This window comes from Podarcis pityusensis (genome assembly GCF_964106645.2).
Source record: "Podarcis pityusensis genome assembly, chromosome: 3".
NCBI lineage: Eukaryota > Metazoa > Chordata > Lepidosauria > Squamata > Lacertidae > Podarcis > Podarcis pityusensis.
Genome location: NC_138026.1, coordinates 13337068 through 13353973, shown reverse-complemented (window position 1 = coordinate 13353973; position 16906 = coordinate 13337068). Strand labels below are relative to the sequence as shown.

Below are 16906 nucleotides of genomic sequence, written 5' to 3'. Positions count from 1 at the left end.
ATGTGCTTGCTTCGCAAGACGAAAATGTCTTGCGAGTTACTGCGGGGTTTTTTTCCTTTCCCCCCCCCCTTTTTCCCAAGCCGCTAAACCGCTTATCAGCTAATCGTTAAGCCGCTTATCAGCTGATCTTTAAGCCGCTTAACAGCTGATCGCTAAGCCGCTTATCAGCTGATCCGCTAATACTGTAGCGCTAATCCGCTAAACCGCTAATGGGCTTGCTTCGCAAGACGAAAAAACCCGCAAGACGAAGAGACTCGCGGAACGGATTCTTTTCGTCTTGCGAGGCACCACTGTATTTATTTTATTTGATGCTTCACCTTTGTATCCCACCTTTCGTCCAAGGAGCTCAAGATGGTTTACATGATTCTCCCCATTTTTACTTCTTCACAACTACCCTGTGATGTAGGTTAGCCTGAGAACAAGGGACTGGCCCAAGATCACCCAGTGAGCTTTACAGATGAGTGGGGATTGATCTCTAGCCTCCAACAACAGGACTGTACAAGGGCCCCTGATTATAAAATCATAGAAAACAGCAGCATATCTCTATTTCCTCACATCCAGAAATGCAAGAAGGGCTTTTACTCTTGCTAGAAGCTCAGCCTTGCCCTCACCAGTTCTGGAAGGCTCCTATAGAAGGGTCCCATACGCACAGAGACTTTGTGCCTGCCCATTAGGGGAAATAGGAAGCCTTGAACATATATTTTTTAGATGTCCTTATTATGTTGAGATTCGTAGAGACACCATTGATCCTTTGCTGAAGAGGCTCGCCAATCTTTCAGACAAGTCTAAACTTAATTCTTTCCGCTTAGGCAACGATCATAAGATGACCTGCGCCCACATTTGTAGGCACAGATCATCCTCTAGAATAAAATAGCTTACTAGGGAAATGCTGAAGTTGCCCTTTGGGGCACCTCAGGGTCAATTTTTTATGGTAGCCCAAATCTCCGTTGTACGGGTGTATGTATATTTCTCAATTTTAACTCATGAGCTATTGCTGCAATCTGCTCCGATTGTATATTTTATCTTTATGAACGCTGTTTTTATTGTGTTATGTTATGTGAGCTGGTCTTTGACCGTAATAAATTATCTGTCTATCTAAATCATCTATCTCTAGCCTCCAAGGTCCTAATCCAACACTCAAGCCCCATTGGGCTTAAGATGGGGGTCAGCCCTTGATTTTGCTACCCAACCTCCTTCAATTTCCAGCCTCGCCACCATTCCTATCTTCACCAAGAAATAGTATGATAGAAGATGCACTTAAGGATGGGGGTGGCTGGTGCTGTCTTAAAGTTCTTTAAGCTTTGGTAATGTTTGCTTCATGCTATGCTCCTTCACTGCAGGACAAACGAAAATGGAAAGCCCCGTTTCAGTTCTAGATAAATTATGTAAAATGTTTGCACTTTGGCAAGGAATGTGCAGGCACCTCTTCACATCATGCTTCACTGTGTTGGGCTATCAGGAGCTGGCAAGCACAGCCTCTGCTCCTCAGCTATGTAGGAATGCAAGATTGTCAGATTTCAATCAAGAGTGAAAGCCAGCCAGGACCTTCAGCTAAAGTAAACCTTGAGCACTTAATATTTAATACAAAAACATCCTGTTCTCTTAGACTGATTCACCTTCAACAAAGTACAACTTTGTCTTCGGAACAAGGAGATTACAAGAAAGAGGGCTTAAACTTTAATGGACTATATAAAACAGTAAATGATTAAGTTCCAGGTGGTGAGCGCATTCTAACTGATACCATGTGAGAATCTCACCCTGGCCATTGGATTGACACTGATTGACGTCACGTGTCACGTTTGCATGCTTTCAAGCTGACAGTGCTTTCCAGAACTGGAACAAAAGAAGATGCCATCCTACGTATGCAGGGACTGGATGGGCCAAACCATGTAGAAGCCATTTTGTCAAGCAAGCTGTGTATTTATTGTTGTTGTGTTGTTTTGAAAAATCAGCAGGCTACTTACTGCTGCAGTCCCACCTAGGGGTAAGTCCGGCTGAACTCAGAGGGGCTTTCTTCTAAGTAGATGTTTATGGGACATAGGGGAAAGCTTCGGAGAAAACTTGCAGTGAGTCTTGGCCCAATACATCTTGAAAATTACCTTAGCTCTGAGCTATTTAGCGGTAAAATGTCCAGTGAGCCAGCTTCTGAGCAGATGTCTAGATTTGAATCACCAAACCTAAATCTACTTTTCAGCATTGAACATGGCAGTTAGGAAGCACCTTAAAAAAATTTATTTGCTGCAGACATACGCTTAGAAATGTGATTTAAACAAATATGCATTTTTGAGTGTAGCTACCTTTGGCAATTTGTTGGGTGGGGCTTCATTTTGTCCCCACCCACCCTAAAGATCAGAGGGGTGGATGTTTGGAGGGGTATTGTACCTTAGCTTTCCTAACTTTGCAGGTGGCTGAAGGTTTTTGGGAGTTTCCTCTGGCTTTTAATAATCATTAAAAATAAAAATAAAAAAGCACCACAACACCCACAGGCTCCCTCCATTCTGGGCTGGCCACATTTTGCATCCCATCACATTGCTCTGAAAGCATTCCAGGAAGTAGAGCTGTCAGAAAGTTGCAGAGGGAGCCTCAGACTGCAGTGAGTAGTACAGAGTTTTCTTTTCAAGTTTTTTTTTAAAGAAAGAACTCATGAGACGAACCATCAGCCACCTGGTAAGATTAAGGATTAATTTTAAGATTAAGAACTCACAAAGTGCTGCCTACACACACACACACACACACACACACACACACACAAACATGTATGAATATATACAGTGCTTTTTTCTGGGGGTACACAGGGGTACGCATACCTCTAAACATTTTGTGAATCTTTGTTCTTTTATCCGTTTACCGCAGTTATTTTTCCATTTGAACTATAAAATGGTGGTTTTCTTGAGTCAAAATGAGAGTACCCCTAAACATTTTTTTAAGAAAAAATAAAAAGCACTGCATATATGTGAAATTCCTCCCTCTGCCCCCAAGAAAACAGACAATTGGTGCCTGCTTTTGCCATGGGGGTGGTGGGTGTTTAGGAAACTGGGAGCAGCGGTGTCACAAGGGGGCGGGGGGCAGTGCACCCCAGGTGCCATGTTGGGGGGGGGTGACAAGAAGGATCCCGCCACCATCCACACAGCATTCGAGCGGCACTGGCGCCAAACCGCTACATAAAATGCATGCATGGTGTCGCATGCATGCGCTGTACATAGTGACGCCACATATGCCGGTTTGCCGCCGGCACTGCCCAAGTGCCGTAAAGACGCGGTGGGATCCCTCCATCGCTGCTACAGCCACAAGCAGAGGATACCGCCATTGCCAACGCAAGCAGAGGATCCTGCCACTGTCCATACGGCACTCAGGCGGCGCCGGCGCTAAACTGCTACATACAACGCATGCGCAGTGTCACATGCATACGCTGTACGTAGCGAAGCCATGCATGCGCCCTACGTAGCGTCACCACACATGTGTTGTACGTAGTGGCACAACGCGTGCGCAGCCGGCGGTTTCCCCCGCCCTGAGTGTCGCTTAGCCTTTGTTCACCTCTGACTGGTGAGATTCCAGTCCAGTTTGGCCTAAAATCATAGAAACTTAGAATTGAAGAGTTGGAAGGAACCCCAATGGTCATTTAGTCCAACCTCCTGCAATGCGGGATTTTTTTTGGGGGGGCAACATGGGGCTCTAACCCTGAGATTAAGAGTCTCATGCTCTGCCGACTAACCTGTCTACCGAGGATTTGCACCCCTCACCATATGGCTGCTTAGCTGTAGATACTACTTCTGAAAACACCTCAGTGCTAGGTTTACTTAAAGTTCGTTGCGCAAATACATTCATGTAGGTAACACCTTGCAGGCATTTATGTTTTCAGAGAAACCTACACTGATCTTGGGGGTGGGGCAGCCATATCAAATTCTGGCATTGGTCTGTAATAACTTTGGTGAATATACCTGAGGCTGTTTGTCTCAGTCAAAAACAATACGACTTGGAAATTGCTGCTTCAACCCCTTTGATGCAAACATTCCTGTTCCTGTTGCAATTACTTAATTGTTTAAAGCCTCCGTAAAGATTACATGGGGGCGCGGTGTCTTTGCAGATAATGCCAGGGGCTTGTCTTTCAAGCTCTGCTAGAAGCATGGAGATTGTAAGCGAAAGGACTGGTTACTGTTTTGTATCATTTTTCTTCGTGGTATTCCATTGCATGTGTCTGTCTCTTTGCAACTGAAAGGTACTTTAAGGATATGCTCATGCTTCCCCCCTACAGCAAATGCCCCCTAACCCCAAAAAATCCTGGGAATGTGTGCAGAAGAGGGCAACCAAGACTATTATGCTGGGCCCGGGGGTAACCCAAGTAACGCGGTCCAGGTCCGGTCCCAAATCCAAGGGTTCTGGGAGGAGTCAGTCCGAGAGGGCCAAGGCAGGACATAAGGCAGGAAACCAGGCAAGGTCAGGCACAGGATCACAGGCAGGTTCTGACAAACAGCAATGTTGCTTCCGCAACCTGAGGCAGGGTCCGACAGTCTTTTATCTCTGTTGGGGTAATGGCCGGTCCTGATCCCCCGGTGGCTCACCTCCCTGTCTTGCCCGAAGGCGAGCACTCCTCCTGTGAGTACTCAGGTCTCTCCTTCTCTCAGACCTCAGTTACAGATAGGTAGCCGTGTTGGTCTGCCATAGTCAAAATAAAAAAAATCCTTCCAGTAGCACCTTTAAGACCAACTAAGTTAGTTCTTGGTATGAGCTTTCGTGTGCAAGCACACTTCTTCAGATACACTTCAGTGTGTATCTGAAGAAGTGTGCTTGCACACGAAAGCTCATACCAAGAACTAACTTAGTTGGTCTTAAAGGTGCTACTGGAAGGATTTCTTTTATCTCAGACCTCAGTCTCTGCAGCTTGGGAGATGTCGGTGGGTTACTAGACCCAGAGGCCGCCTCAGCCTCTCCTGATCCAACTGGTAGTGGAGCAGCTGTAAGTGATTGCCCAGCTGAAGGATACGAGGTAATCCCCACATCTGAAGCCAGGGCAGGCTCAGGCGCCTGACTCGGCCCAGCTGGTGCTTGTTGCAGGGGAACCTGTGCAGACTGGGACTCTTCAGAATCAGGCGCCAGACTAGGTTTGGATGCCGCCTGAAGCAAAGGATCCGGTGCGGACTGAGACTCCTCTGGCTCCGAGTCCGAGCCTGAGTCCCAGGCCATCACAACTATCAAAGGTCTGGAAACCAAGCCTTATGAGGAATGGTTGAAGGAGCTGGGTATGTTTAGCCTCGAAAAGAGGAGACTGAGAGGAGATATGATAGCCATTTTCAAATATCTCAAAGGCTATTTCATGGAAGATGGAGCAAGCTTGTTTTCTCCTGCTCCAGAGTGTTGGACTTGTACCAATGGCTTCAAGCTACAAGAAAGGAGATTCCGACTAAACATCGAGAAGAACTTTCTGACAGTAAGCTGTTCAGCAGTTGAACGGTCTCCCTCAGGAGGTGGTGGACTCTCCTTCCTTAAAGGTTTTCAAGCAGAGATTGGATGGCCATCTGTCATGGATGATCTAGTTGAGACTTCAATTATTGTTACGTACAATTAGATGGGCTAAGTGTGAAGCTATGTATTGCCACCAGTTACCAAGTAGGGGAGGGACAAGGCAGTGGGAAAACTCAGGAAGTGTTTAATATTTGATGTTTTCTTGTGTTTTAATATACGCTGTAAGCTGCCCAGAGTGGATAGCAGGGTATAAAGTGATGCTGCTGCTGATGATGATGTAGGTGCAGTAGCAGAGCCAATCCAATGCTCCCACCAGCCACTGCCACATGCAACATATATTGACCAAGACCATTACTCCATATAGACCAGTATTGTTTAAGCTTGAATGGCAGATTTGCATTCTCTCTGAGATGTTTCTCATCACCTTATATAGAAGGCTTTTTAAACTGAAGATATCTTTTGACATGCTCAGCATGTGCCTGACTGCACGTGCCACAGCCTCTCCCATCATTGCATGCCTTCAGCACTGCACTCTCCCTTTTGTCCAGGCCAGTGTTCCTCAACCTTGGGCCTCCTGACTTTGTACTACAACTCCCATCATTCCTGACCATTATCTAAACCAAACAGAGATTATGGAAATGCAAGCTGAGCCACATCTGGGCACTCAAGATTGAGCAACATTGGCCTAGAGGCACCCCCATATAGTCTTATAAATTTAGCCTCATCATATTCCAGTACTTAATATTTCTATAGGCTAAGTGAATAGGAGGAGGAGATCATCCCCCACAAGGCCTTCTGCTGTGAATGTTTACAGCCTGTAATGAAAACCACAAGTTTCTCTTTTTACCCAAATCAGCACACATTCCTGCGACCCATAGGCAAATACAGGAGACGAAACAGGGAGTATATGATTAATCATCGCATATTTCTGGAAGTTTAACAAGCTTCCAAAAGTACCATATTAGCCAGCCAAGTTTTCCTTTTCTTTTAAAAATCAACCTTCTTTTCTGCTTCTCCTTCTCCTTTTCACGATATCGGATGACAAGATTACATTGGTTTTCCCTGCATCTCTGCCGGTTTTCAGGCTCGCTGCGAGTTCTGATCTTTTAAGGAAAGAGCCATACAGAAATATTGTCTCTGCATTAATAATCTGCCCATTATTTATGTTGCACACTTCAGGACAGGAGGAAGGCTTATTTTCTTTTAATGTTCAAATAATCCTCTCGGAGAACCCAGCGCAGAGGTGATGAGAAGGAGGAGGAATAAAGACTCAGCAAACTCCGGAGCCAAGAGTTTGCTTGCTTACAGACAGATGGCAAATATAGCCAACATTGTGAAACTGCAGCTGTGTGCCTTCAAACCCTCAGATCTATGTGTGTGATCATCGCAGATTTTCTAATCATCTAATGGAGCACAGTCTCCTGGAGATTTTGGGCAACTTCGCTTTGCCAAACTCTTTTTGTTTTCCTTTCGAGGAACCGCATTCGTCTTACCCAGAATACAGTTCAAGGAAAAGAGCTTTCTTTCGAAAGCTACATATGAAGCTTGTACAAAAAGACCAAGGAGGCTTTACTCTTTTTATTATGATTATGAGATCCAATTAAAGAATGATCTGTTGATCGGAAATACTGAATGACAAACACACATGCAGCCAATTCGCCAACAGACCTGCAAACGCTAAGATCCTAGAATCGAAGGACTGGTTGGAGTCATTGCGTATATTCCTAATTCACCCATAGGCCATGTTTTGAGTGATGCAGACAGGAATAGCTCATGGAAGTTATCCTGTCTTTCCCAAGAAATAGCACAAGGATCTGGTCTTGCATCAGCAACAGAGAACCTGCTGTTTCAGAAGTTGCTGGGCTCCAGCTCCCAAAAGCCCCAGCCCGGTGTTCGAAACTCCCATTGTTCTAGGTGCATTTTGTGACAGCGAATTTCATTAGCGCAAGCAGTTTCTGAGCTCTGGGCGCAGTACTGCACCTAAGATTTCAGATTAAAATTGCAGAGCAGAAGGAAAGGAGGGCCCTTTTCTTCCCCCCACTTCCGGTTACTCTCTGAAGATTGGAGAAGAGACCCTCTTAAGAATATTAGGGGGGTGGGCAGGGGAAGGACTAGATCACGTGAAAAATGACCACAATATTTTAGCTGCAGTTCATGCATTTTCAACTTTGTATTCTAGTTATGAAAAAACAAGCCTAGTCTAGTTATGAAAAAACATTCTGTTGTTGCGCCCACAACCTAGGTTTAAGGTGCCATTTAGCTCCTGGCTTTCATATCTCAGTTTCTAACACTGCCCCAGCCAGCAAACCAGTGATTGCCATGGAACATCTGGGGGGGACCGGACCAGGTTACTAACCCCTGTCTTAACATGCTTCTCTTCTGCCTGCTTTTTAAAAACCTGATGAAAGAGATCGCCTTGTGTTCACATCCTCTTGGTCCAGCAGAGAAGCAACACACTGACAATCACCACATATACTGAACCTAGTGTGGAAGCCATGTGGCAACATCCATCAGAATGGCATTGTGTGTCTGTCAAATACCGGTACAAGGGAACAAAATTAACCATGCTTCTCTCTATCTGCTGAAAGAAATATTCATTAAATCTGCATTCTTGTAGTTCTACGTGGTGGGTGCCAATTAATGCTGCCCTCCTGAGGACAAAATCATCTGCAAGGAAACATGAGGACCAGAAACCTAATTCGCTTTGGAAAAGAAGTTGAGGTTCTCAGGATAGCAAATGCTGTGCAAAATACCTGTTTGGGAGCTTGCCCAGGGAACCATGACCTCGTTGAATGGAAGCGATGGACATAACACAAAAATACAGTGGGATCCTGCAAAACAAATGCACGCAAACAAAGTATTTCTTGTGTCAAATGCACTTGCCTGCATAGAAAACTGGGCTTGGGGAAGAAATGTAATGCTTCTTTAACATGCTGTTTTGCTTCCCAAAGTCTCTTGGCATCGCGAATTGCAGGCAAATCCTTCCTTCTTGGATCTGATGTTTATGCAAATAAGAATACCAAAACAATCTGATTCTTTTTGCTTGTTCTCTCCCCCCCCCCTCCAGATTATGCTCATGTACAAACAAACACAGTATTGCTTACACCAAGGAAACACAGAGCAATTCTGATCTCACAAAGGACTGACCAGCTTCAGCAAATTAAATGCCCAGGGCCTCTGAAGCTTCATCTGGTCCTAATTTTCCATTGACTGTAAAATGACACGCCGATGTAGGGTTTCCTCCCCTCCCCCTTTCAATTTCATTGTAGCTTGTTTTCATCTAGTTTATATTTCAGGACGCCCTGCTTTTCCAGCCTGATTTGTCTTTAAAAATAAAAATAAATGACATGATTCTCCCTCCCGCCTTTTCCTCCACCCCTCACAGTAGCCGACCGAATGGCACCACCACAGCTCTGGAGCTCATGTGCTGCAGACTGGCAGGGGCACCTCTGGTTTACAAGCCGGAAGTGCGTCCACACACCTTTTAAAGGCAGCTTCCTATTCTTCCACACATCTTAAGAAGACGAGTTACACTAAGAGACTGGGTGGCTTAAGCCTATTTGCTGTACCACGAGAAGGGATCGAGTTCTATCAAGTGAGGTGGGGAGTATTCCCTTCTGCTCCACAACTGAAATTACGGTGGTTAGCACTGCCTTTGTTTTGAAGAGGGGCAAATTGGACTGTGTCAACTTGGCTGCATTCAGACAAGCACCTAGATGCAGCCTGGAGCTGTGTGTATACATGCATGGGTTTATTCCTAGGCCAGCATTCCTCAGCCTTGGGCCTCCAGATGTTGTACTATAATTCCCATCGTTCCTGACCATTATCTAAACCGATAAGAGATTATGGAAATGCAGGTTGAGCCACATCTGGGCACTCAAGGTTGAGCAATATTGACTTAGGTCCTAGGCAACCCCATATGGCTTGGTCTTATAAATTTAGCCTCAGCGTATTCCATTACAGTGGTATCTCTGGTTACATACGCTTCAGGTTACAGACTCCGCTAATCCAGAAATATTACCTCATGTTAAGAACTTTGCTTCAGGATGAGAACAGAAATTGTGCTCCGGCAGTGCAGCAGCAGGAGGAGGCCCCATTAGCTAAAGTGGTGCTTCAGCTTAAGAACAGTTTCAGGTTAAGTACAGACCTCCAGAACAAATTAAGTACTTAACCTGAGGTACCACTGTACTTAATATTTCTATAGGCTAAGTGACAATATTGACTTAGGCCCTAGGCACCCCCATATGGCTTGGTCTTATAAATTTAGCCTCACCATATTCCAGTACTTAATATTTCTATAGGCTAAGTGAATATGAGGAGATTGTCCTTCAAGGCCTTCTGCTGTGAATGTTTACAGCCTATAATGAAAACCACAAGTTTCTCCCTTTACTCAAATCAGCACACATGTATTCCTAGGCAGATGAGGAACAAATTAACAACTAGCCCACCACCTGGAAGTATTTCCACAGGGGGTTGCCCCTGAGGCAAGGAGGACCTATGGCATCTTCTTCTTTGGTGATTACTCGTAGCCAAGTAAGATTGTTTTCCGTAAACACAGTTTTAACAGTGAGTCCGTAAGTGACTGTGGAAGCCAATTCTGGATCCACACATCCTTCCACAGTGGGGACATAGGTTTCCAGGTAGGAGTTGATCATGGTGAAGGTTTGCCAAGTGTGCCTTCCTCTTAGCACGTTTCTCCCCTCCTGAGTTCTTCAAAGCTCAGGATACCTTTGGTAAAGGCTGTTCTCCAATTGGAGCGCTTTCAAGCCAGTGTTTCCCATATGACACACCTATGACATACCTCAAATAGGATCATCCCCACAGGAGTGCCACCTTGAGGAGTACTATGGCCCTAGGCAAAAAACCCAGACAAAGCCAATTGGTCCTCCCCGGCCCCGAATATGGGGACCAACATAGTGCATAGCAACATCACAAGCATAAGAGAAGCATGTTTTTAAGGCCCTCAGATTATTTTCTGGTTCTCCCTGAAGCAGCCTCATAAAGCCTACCCAACAACCCCTCACATCCAAAAGCACAATTCTCCAGTGTCTCTGACTTTGCAGAAGAGCATCTGCTCTTTGAAGGACAGTCCAGTTCAAGTTCAGCTTGAAGATAAAAGAAGGGGGAGCAGGAGGAGCCTTGAAGTTGTTCATGAACAAGCATCTGGCTCGCAGACTTGGTAGTCTCATAGACCACCTGGTCTTCCTTGCTATGGTGAGAAATATTGCATTGCTATTTAAATGAAAGCGCTTGCATCTAATTTTGCATCAGTACATACATACATACATACATACATACATACGTTGCTACTGGGGACCCCATGGTGAAGAGTGGGCATGAAATCTAAGAAATCATAATAGTAATAAAAATGATAATATTAACAATGTTGTTTGTTAGCATCCGTCTCAGGAGACGAGGGAGGACTGCGTCTTTGGGGGTGAAGCCAAACCATTGGGGAGTTGCAATGGCTGCTGGGGCTGTAGAGGCCAATATGGGATAGACATATTTTGTTGCAGATTGGGCAAGTGAAGTTGTCCCAGTGTGTTACTGCAGATCCACCACAGTTTTTCTTCTCTCTGCGCTCATCCCAGCAGTCATTCCTCCTCTGGTCACTGCTGGGATACATGACCTGACTGCCTTTTTCAAAGCACTGTAGTCACAAGAGGCAGCCGCCTCCCATGGGCACCCTGCCTGCCCCACTAACTTCCTCAACCACTGGGGAAGCAACCAAAGAGGTGGCGAGAGACCAGCATCAAAGCTCTGCAGAGCACCTTCCTCTCACCGAGTTTGATGACAGGAAGGTGTTCTGGAAGCCCTGGCAGAGTTGCCCCACCCTCTGTCTAGGGGTGAGGCTTTGCAAGGGCTTTTCCCTGATCCCTCACACACAACCATCACAGGCAGGGGGTCAGCAGGACATTTTGTCTCAGGCACAGAACACCTCAAGCCACCCCTGTCCACTTATTAAACCTCAAGTCTGGAAGGATTCCTCAGGAAAGAATTCTGCATCTTTTGCCTGTCGTATTTGCCTGCTTGCCATCCACTTCCCTGCCGCTTCCAAGAACATTCCTCCAAAACATGTTCTGTTTTCTGAGGGGTAAAGAACATCAGTCAGGGAAAATTAAGGGAATCGTGGAGAGCCCAGCAAAGCTTCCAAGTAATTGTCACTGTTTATTAGCAGTAACAGTTGTATTAATAGCAGTAGCAAAGGAGAAGTATGTCCACCCTTTTCCTTCTTGTTCTTTTTTAAAAATATATATTTTAAGTAATTTCTATATGTTAACAAAATAATAGGAAGCTATAATCTTTCTAGTAAGATTAATGTAAAGAAATGGGAGGCCCTCCAAGCTCATTCTGACGTCCCGCTGTACGGGACAGTAGTTCGTAGAGGCTGGTTGTAATCCTGAAGCAGGGCATTTTTGGCAGGCACTTGAACAGTAAACAGGGACGCAGGTGGCGCTGTGGGCTAAACCACTATGCCGCTTGGGCTTGCCAATCGAATGGTCGGCGGTTCGAATCCCCATGACGGGGGTGAGCTCCTGTTGCTCGATCCCTGCTCCTGCCAACCTAGCAGTTCAAAAGCATGTCAAAGTGCAAGTAGATAAGTAGGTACCACTCCGGCGGGAAGGTAAAGATGTTTCCGTGCGCTGCTCTGGTTTCGCCAGAAGCGGCTAAGTCATGCGACCCCAGAGTCGTTCGCGACTGGACTTAATTGTCAGGGGTCCCTTTACCTTTACCTTGAACAGTAAGCCAGAGGTTGAATGCTTCTATGGCTACCAACCAAAGAGTTGCAGGCCATCAAAACAAGAGAGCCATGTAAATGTCATCATACACCCAGCCCTGTTATCAGGCAGTATGAAGCTGCCATCTTGTCCGGTAGATGCTGGGGCTTCGGTTGCTGTGGTGTCGGGGGGACAGACAGTTTGTGCTAAGCCTTTGCACAAACCCAAACTATCCTGCTCATCTTTGGTAAGACAAACGACACTGTCCCATTTCCAGTGTTGAAACAAGACTCTACTGCAGGTAAAAAAAAAAAAAGAAAAGGTAAAGGACCCCTAGACGGTTAAGTCCAGTCAAAGGTGACTGTGGGGTTGCAGCGCTCATCATGCTTTCAAGCCAAGGGAGCCGGCTTTTGTCCACAGACAGCTTTTCTGCGTCACGTGGCCAGCAGGACTAAACCTCTTCTGGTGCAACGGGACACTGACACAGAAACCAGAGCACATGGAAACGCCGTTCACCTTCCCGCCACAGCAGTACCTATTTATCTACTTGCACTGGTGTGCTTTTGAACTGCTAAGTTGGCAGGAGCTGGGACGGAGCAATGGGAGCTTACCCCATCACAGGGATTCGAACCGCCGATTTTCGAATCAGCAAGCCCAAGAGGCTCAGTGGTTTAAACCACAGCACCACCCGCATCCCTACTGCAAGACCACTCAAGACCTACATATGTGGGATGTGGGGGGCATCTTGTCCTTTGCCTCAAGCTAGTAAATCTTTTGTTGTTCATGCAGCCAGAGGCCAATAATTAATATTCTTAACTCTGTTGTAGACTTGTCCATGGAGACTGATAGCACTTTCAGATTATCACAAATGGCCTTACAGCATCTTTGCCAAATCACCAGCTGCATGGCTATCTGAATGTCAGTTCACTCACTTCAGCTGATGTCCTTGGTGGATAAAAAGCTTTCTGGGTTGGGTTCAAGGGAATACAACCACTTCTCCTTACTGAGCTGGAAAAGGAGAGATGTGTTGCAAAATGTTAGCAGTGCAAATGGAAAGATGCAAAGCGAGGAACCGAAATTCTCAAAGGAGGAGAGAGAAAATTATTAATCAAAAGATAAAACATGTAATTGCTAAGAAAATATATTTGGGGTCTTTCCATACAATCTCAACCAGTCCCAGCCAGAACGGCCAACAGCCAAAGAGAATGGGAATCATAATCTAAAAACATTAGCAGGGCATTTTGTTGGAGAAGGCTGTGACACTCTTTGGGGGCAGTGAGAGGGATGAAAATGTAATAAAGTTTGCTCCACCCCGATGTTGTCCAGTTCCATTTCCCCCAGCCAAAATCAACGGAAGGAGTGGAAAGCGTTTGGCTCTGTGTATTAAGTAACCACGCAGCAAGGATATGGCAAAACAGCGATTATGGGATTATACTTTGTGAGGTTTGCTGGAGATGGGTCCTGTCAGCAGCACTGACCACATGGCCACAAATCTTGCCTTCCTTTCTGTCGAAATCTATGGGGTGATATTCTATGTTAGTGTGCCCTAGATAGAGCTTGGTGGTACTGGGCCAAATTTTCTTTTTTTAAAAAAGTGCATTGACATTTTCATTGAGCAAACCCTGCCTTGGCTTCTGGCAAGTCACATCCACTTAATGTGTCCGTGTTTGTCTGTGTACAGCAGAAAGAGGCATTTTGCTTTTGTTGTATTCTTCAACACTAACATGAATCCATCAAACTGGTAAAGACGGAGGGGAGGGGAGAAGCAGATTCCATAACATGCTTCTTTGGCAGCCTGCGTTGTTTTCTTTCAAAAGGCATTAACAATACGCTTCTCTCACTCGGAGTACTTCAAGAGAAGATAATTATTCTTGTCTGCCTTGTAATATATATTAAAAAATGTTCAAATGTGGCTTTCCAGGGAATCCTGCCAAATATTTTTAAGGCACCAGCTCCAGCTTTAGTTAATTTTATATTGCCTTCTCAGTCTATTATAAAATATTCTTCCATCCAGTTTGAATCTGGTAAAGGGGGAGTAGAGGCTGAAATGTACCGCTTTATATTAGGAACATTTTAAAGGGGAGGGTGTTCTTTCCTTGAAATTAAGATCTTTAACTCCTAATGTGACAGCAGTTTAAATGCATAGCAATTAAAACGTCTCCAGTAAAGTAAAATGCTTATCACTGAAACTTTATTGCACCCATGGGACGGGGTGGGGGGAGGAACGATCATGTATTTGAAGATGTTTTCCAGAAAAGCCGACCAAAGATGAGTGGACAGCGAACCTAATGTAAAATAATGGCATATGCCTCATCTACAGAGGAAGCAGAATAGAGTTGCAGCCTGTGTAGCTTCAGGCTGCAGGGGAGGGTCATATTTTTAAATGTTCCCATGTGTGGGTTTTTTAAAATAAAATAATAAAATAAGCACAAAAGGGAATGGGATAGAACCTTTCTCCCCAATGTGCCGGGTTTTTTGTGGGGGCAGGGAGACTTTTATTTTTTTAAGAAAGCACTGGGGAGTATTCCAAAGCCACCACCCCATGCACCTTGAATTAGCATACTCCATTCTTAAGAACTGAAGGCTCTAATACAGGAATAGGGAACCAGATGCCCTCTAGATACTGTCACCAGCTCCAGACAGCATGGCTAATGGTCAAGGATGATGGGAGCGATGACCCAAGAGGTTCCTGCATCCCTTTTCTAATCCCTCAATCTGTATCAGACCAGCGGCAGTTATATTCAGGCTGGGAAGTAGCTTAAAAAGGCAACAAATCCTTTGCACAGCTAGGAATAAGAATAAGAATAAGAAAGGTAGAAGATCCCTGGATGGTTAAGTCCAGTCAAAGGCGACTATGGGGTTGCAGTGCTCATCTCGCTTTCAGGCAGAGGGAGCCAGTGTTTGTCCACAGACAGCTTGCTGGGTCATGTGGCCAGCATGACTAATCCGCTTCTGGCGCATCAGAGTACCGTGACAGAAACCAGAGCCCACAGAAATGTCATTCACCTTCCCGCCGCAGTGGTACCTCTTTATCTACTTGCACTGGTATGCTTTCGAACTGCTAGGTTGGCAGGAGCTGGGACAGAGCAACGGGAGCTCAACCTGTTGTGGGGATTTGAACCGCCAACCTTCCAATCGGCAAGCCCAAGAGGCTGAGTGGTTTAGACCACAGTGCCACCCAAATAATAATAATAATAATAATAATAATAATAACAATAATAATAAAGCTAAGCAGAGTTTGGTATGGTTTCAAATTGGATGGGGGACTGTCTGTTGCGATTCCTGCATTGCAGGGGTTTCGGCAAGGTGAGTCTCAGGGTCCCTTCCAATTCTATGATTCTACAATTTGTGTCTGGCATGATGCTAAAGCACATTGACAGCCAAGCTCGATCTTTTTGGGCTCACATTGTAAAAATAAATAAAATTTCCCCTTCTCTCTGTACTCAGGATTCAATATTCTGACCCAGTTGATTGACCCACCTCATACAGCTGGCCAAGTAGACTTTGGTGCGTGAAAGCTGACGTCACAATAACCTTTTCAGTCTCTGTGACATCACAGTCCTCTTTGCCGTTTTCCACTGAGGTGGCAGCCCTGCAGTCTGGCTTGGACTCCTTCAGACAGTGGTGCTGGTAAATCTAACATGACCAAATGCTTCCTGGAGAAAAGAAGAAGACACCATGGAGAACTAAGATGCCACAGAGAAGGCTAGGAAATGAAAATGCATTATGATTATCTCTCTTTTGCTTGAAGTGCTACAGCCACCTCAGTGGGGAAAACAGGGCCACTGTGGACCAGGTCACAACACCTTAACAGGGTATGCTATTATCCAAGTGCAGCAGCCAATCACAGGATCAGGCCCTTAGGATGGGGTTCATCCAATTTTAGTCATATTAGAACTATTGGAATGAATGGGCATGACTATCTTGGATCTATTCATTTCAAGGGGTTTGCTATCAGTAAAATTGTGAAATGCAATCCCATACAGTGGTACCTCAGGTTACAGACGCTTCAGGTTACAGACTCCGCTAACCCAGAAATAGTACCTTGGGTCAAGAACTTTGCTTCAGGATGAGAACAGAAATCGCACAGCGGCAGCGCAGCGGCGGTGGGAGGCCCCATCAGCTAAAGTAGTGCTTCAAGTTAAGAACAGTTTCAGGTTAAGAACAGATCTCCAGAACGAATCAAGTTCTTAACCCGAGGTACCACTGTATTATTTTAAATTGAAATATTTTATTTTAAAAACAAAACAAAAGGGGAAATGATATATAATGAATGGAAAAGGTTGTTTAAAATAACATGGGGGGGGGGGGACGACCCAGAAGCTTCTCTTTGGGGAATTATAGGGACAGAACTATAGGTTCATGGGTTGCCCTATGACTCCGGGTGACTGTCACGGGGACAAGTACAGGTAAGCATTGCTACTCCTCTCCTAATTACCTTCTCTCTTCCTCTCCAAATGCTGGGTGCTTCCTCCTATCTTTCCTCTCTTCTTCTGTAGTCTCCTCTCGGCTGTTCTACTGCTGGTTTGCCCATCAGTTGCTGCCTAGTCCATCTCTTCTCTCTACTCGGCCTTCAGCCTGCAACAGCTACTGGACTTTGAAGGCTCACCATTGAATTTGGGGTGCCAGGCAACACCTACATCTACCATCTGCACACACAGCTTGCTGTGATCTGTTTTTTTCTGACCCTCTCCTGGCCACTGTGACCTCATGAGGATGCTGCCTCC

At 45.4% G+C, this 16906-nt stretch overlaps 1 protein-coding gene across 2 annotated transcripts; it reads right to left on the bottom strand.

The window, feature by feature from the left end:
* Window positions 1-6366: 6366 nt before the first annotated feature.
* LOC308473622 (uncharacterized protein) lies at window positions 6367-16755 on the bottom strand. 2 transcript variants are annotated; one of them, XM_080999416.1, is made up of 6 exons: window positions 16618-16755; window positions 15660-15835; window positions 13112-13187; window positions 11428-11547; window positions 8344-8455; window positions 6367-6563 (listed from the first exon to the last, which is right to left on the bottom strand). In XM_080999416.1, the coding sequence occupies exons 2-6, from the start codon at window positions 15662-15664 to the stop codon at window positions 6541-6543; spliced, it is 336 nt and encodes a 111-aa protein (XP_080855542.1). In that variant the 5' UTR covers window positions 15665-15835; window positions 16618-16755; the 3' UTR covers window positions 6367-6540. The 2 variants fall into 2 exon arrangements, with proteins under 2 accessions (XP_080855542.1, XP_080855541.1); XM_080999415.1 differs by lacking the exon at window positions 8344-8455 and adding an exon at window positions 8214-8291.
* Between the last annotated feature and the right edge of the window lie 151 nt (window positions 16756-16906).

Coding starts and splice junctions, on each gene's coding strand:
- LOC308473622 (XM_080999415.1), bottom strand. Junction 8,292..11,427: donor GGAATCCTTCCAGACTTGAG/GTTTAATAAGTG, acceptor TTTGTTTTGCAG/GATCCCACTGTATTTTTGTG. Junction 6,564..8,213: donor CTGGGCAAGCTCCCAAACAG/GTATTTTGCACA, acceptor TTTCCTTAAAAG/ATCAGAACTCGCAGCGAGCC.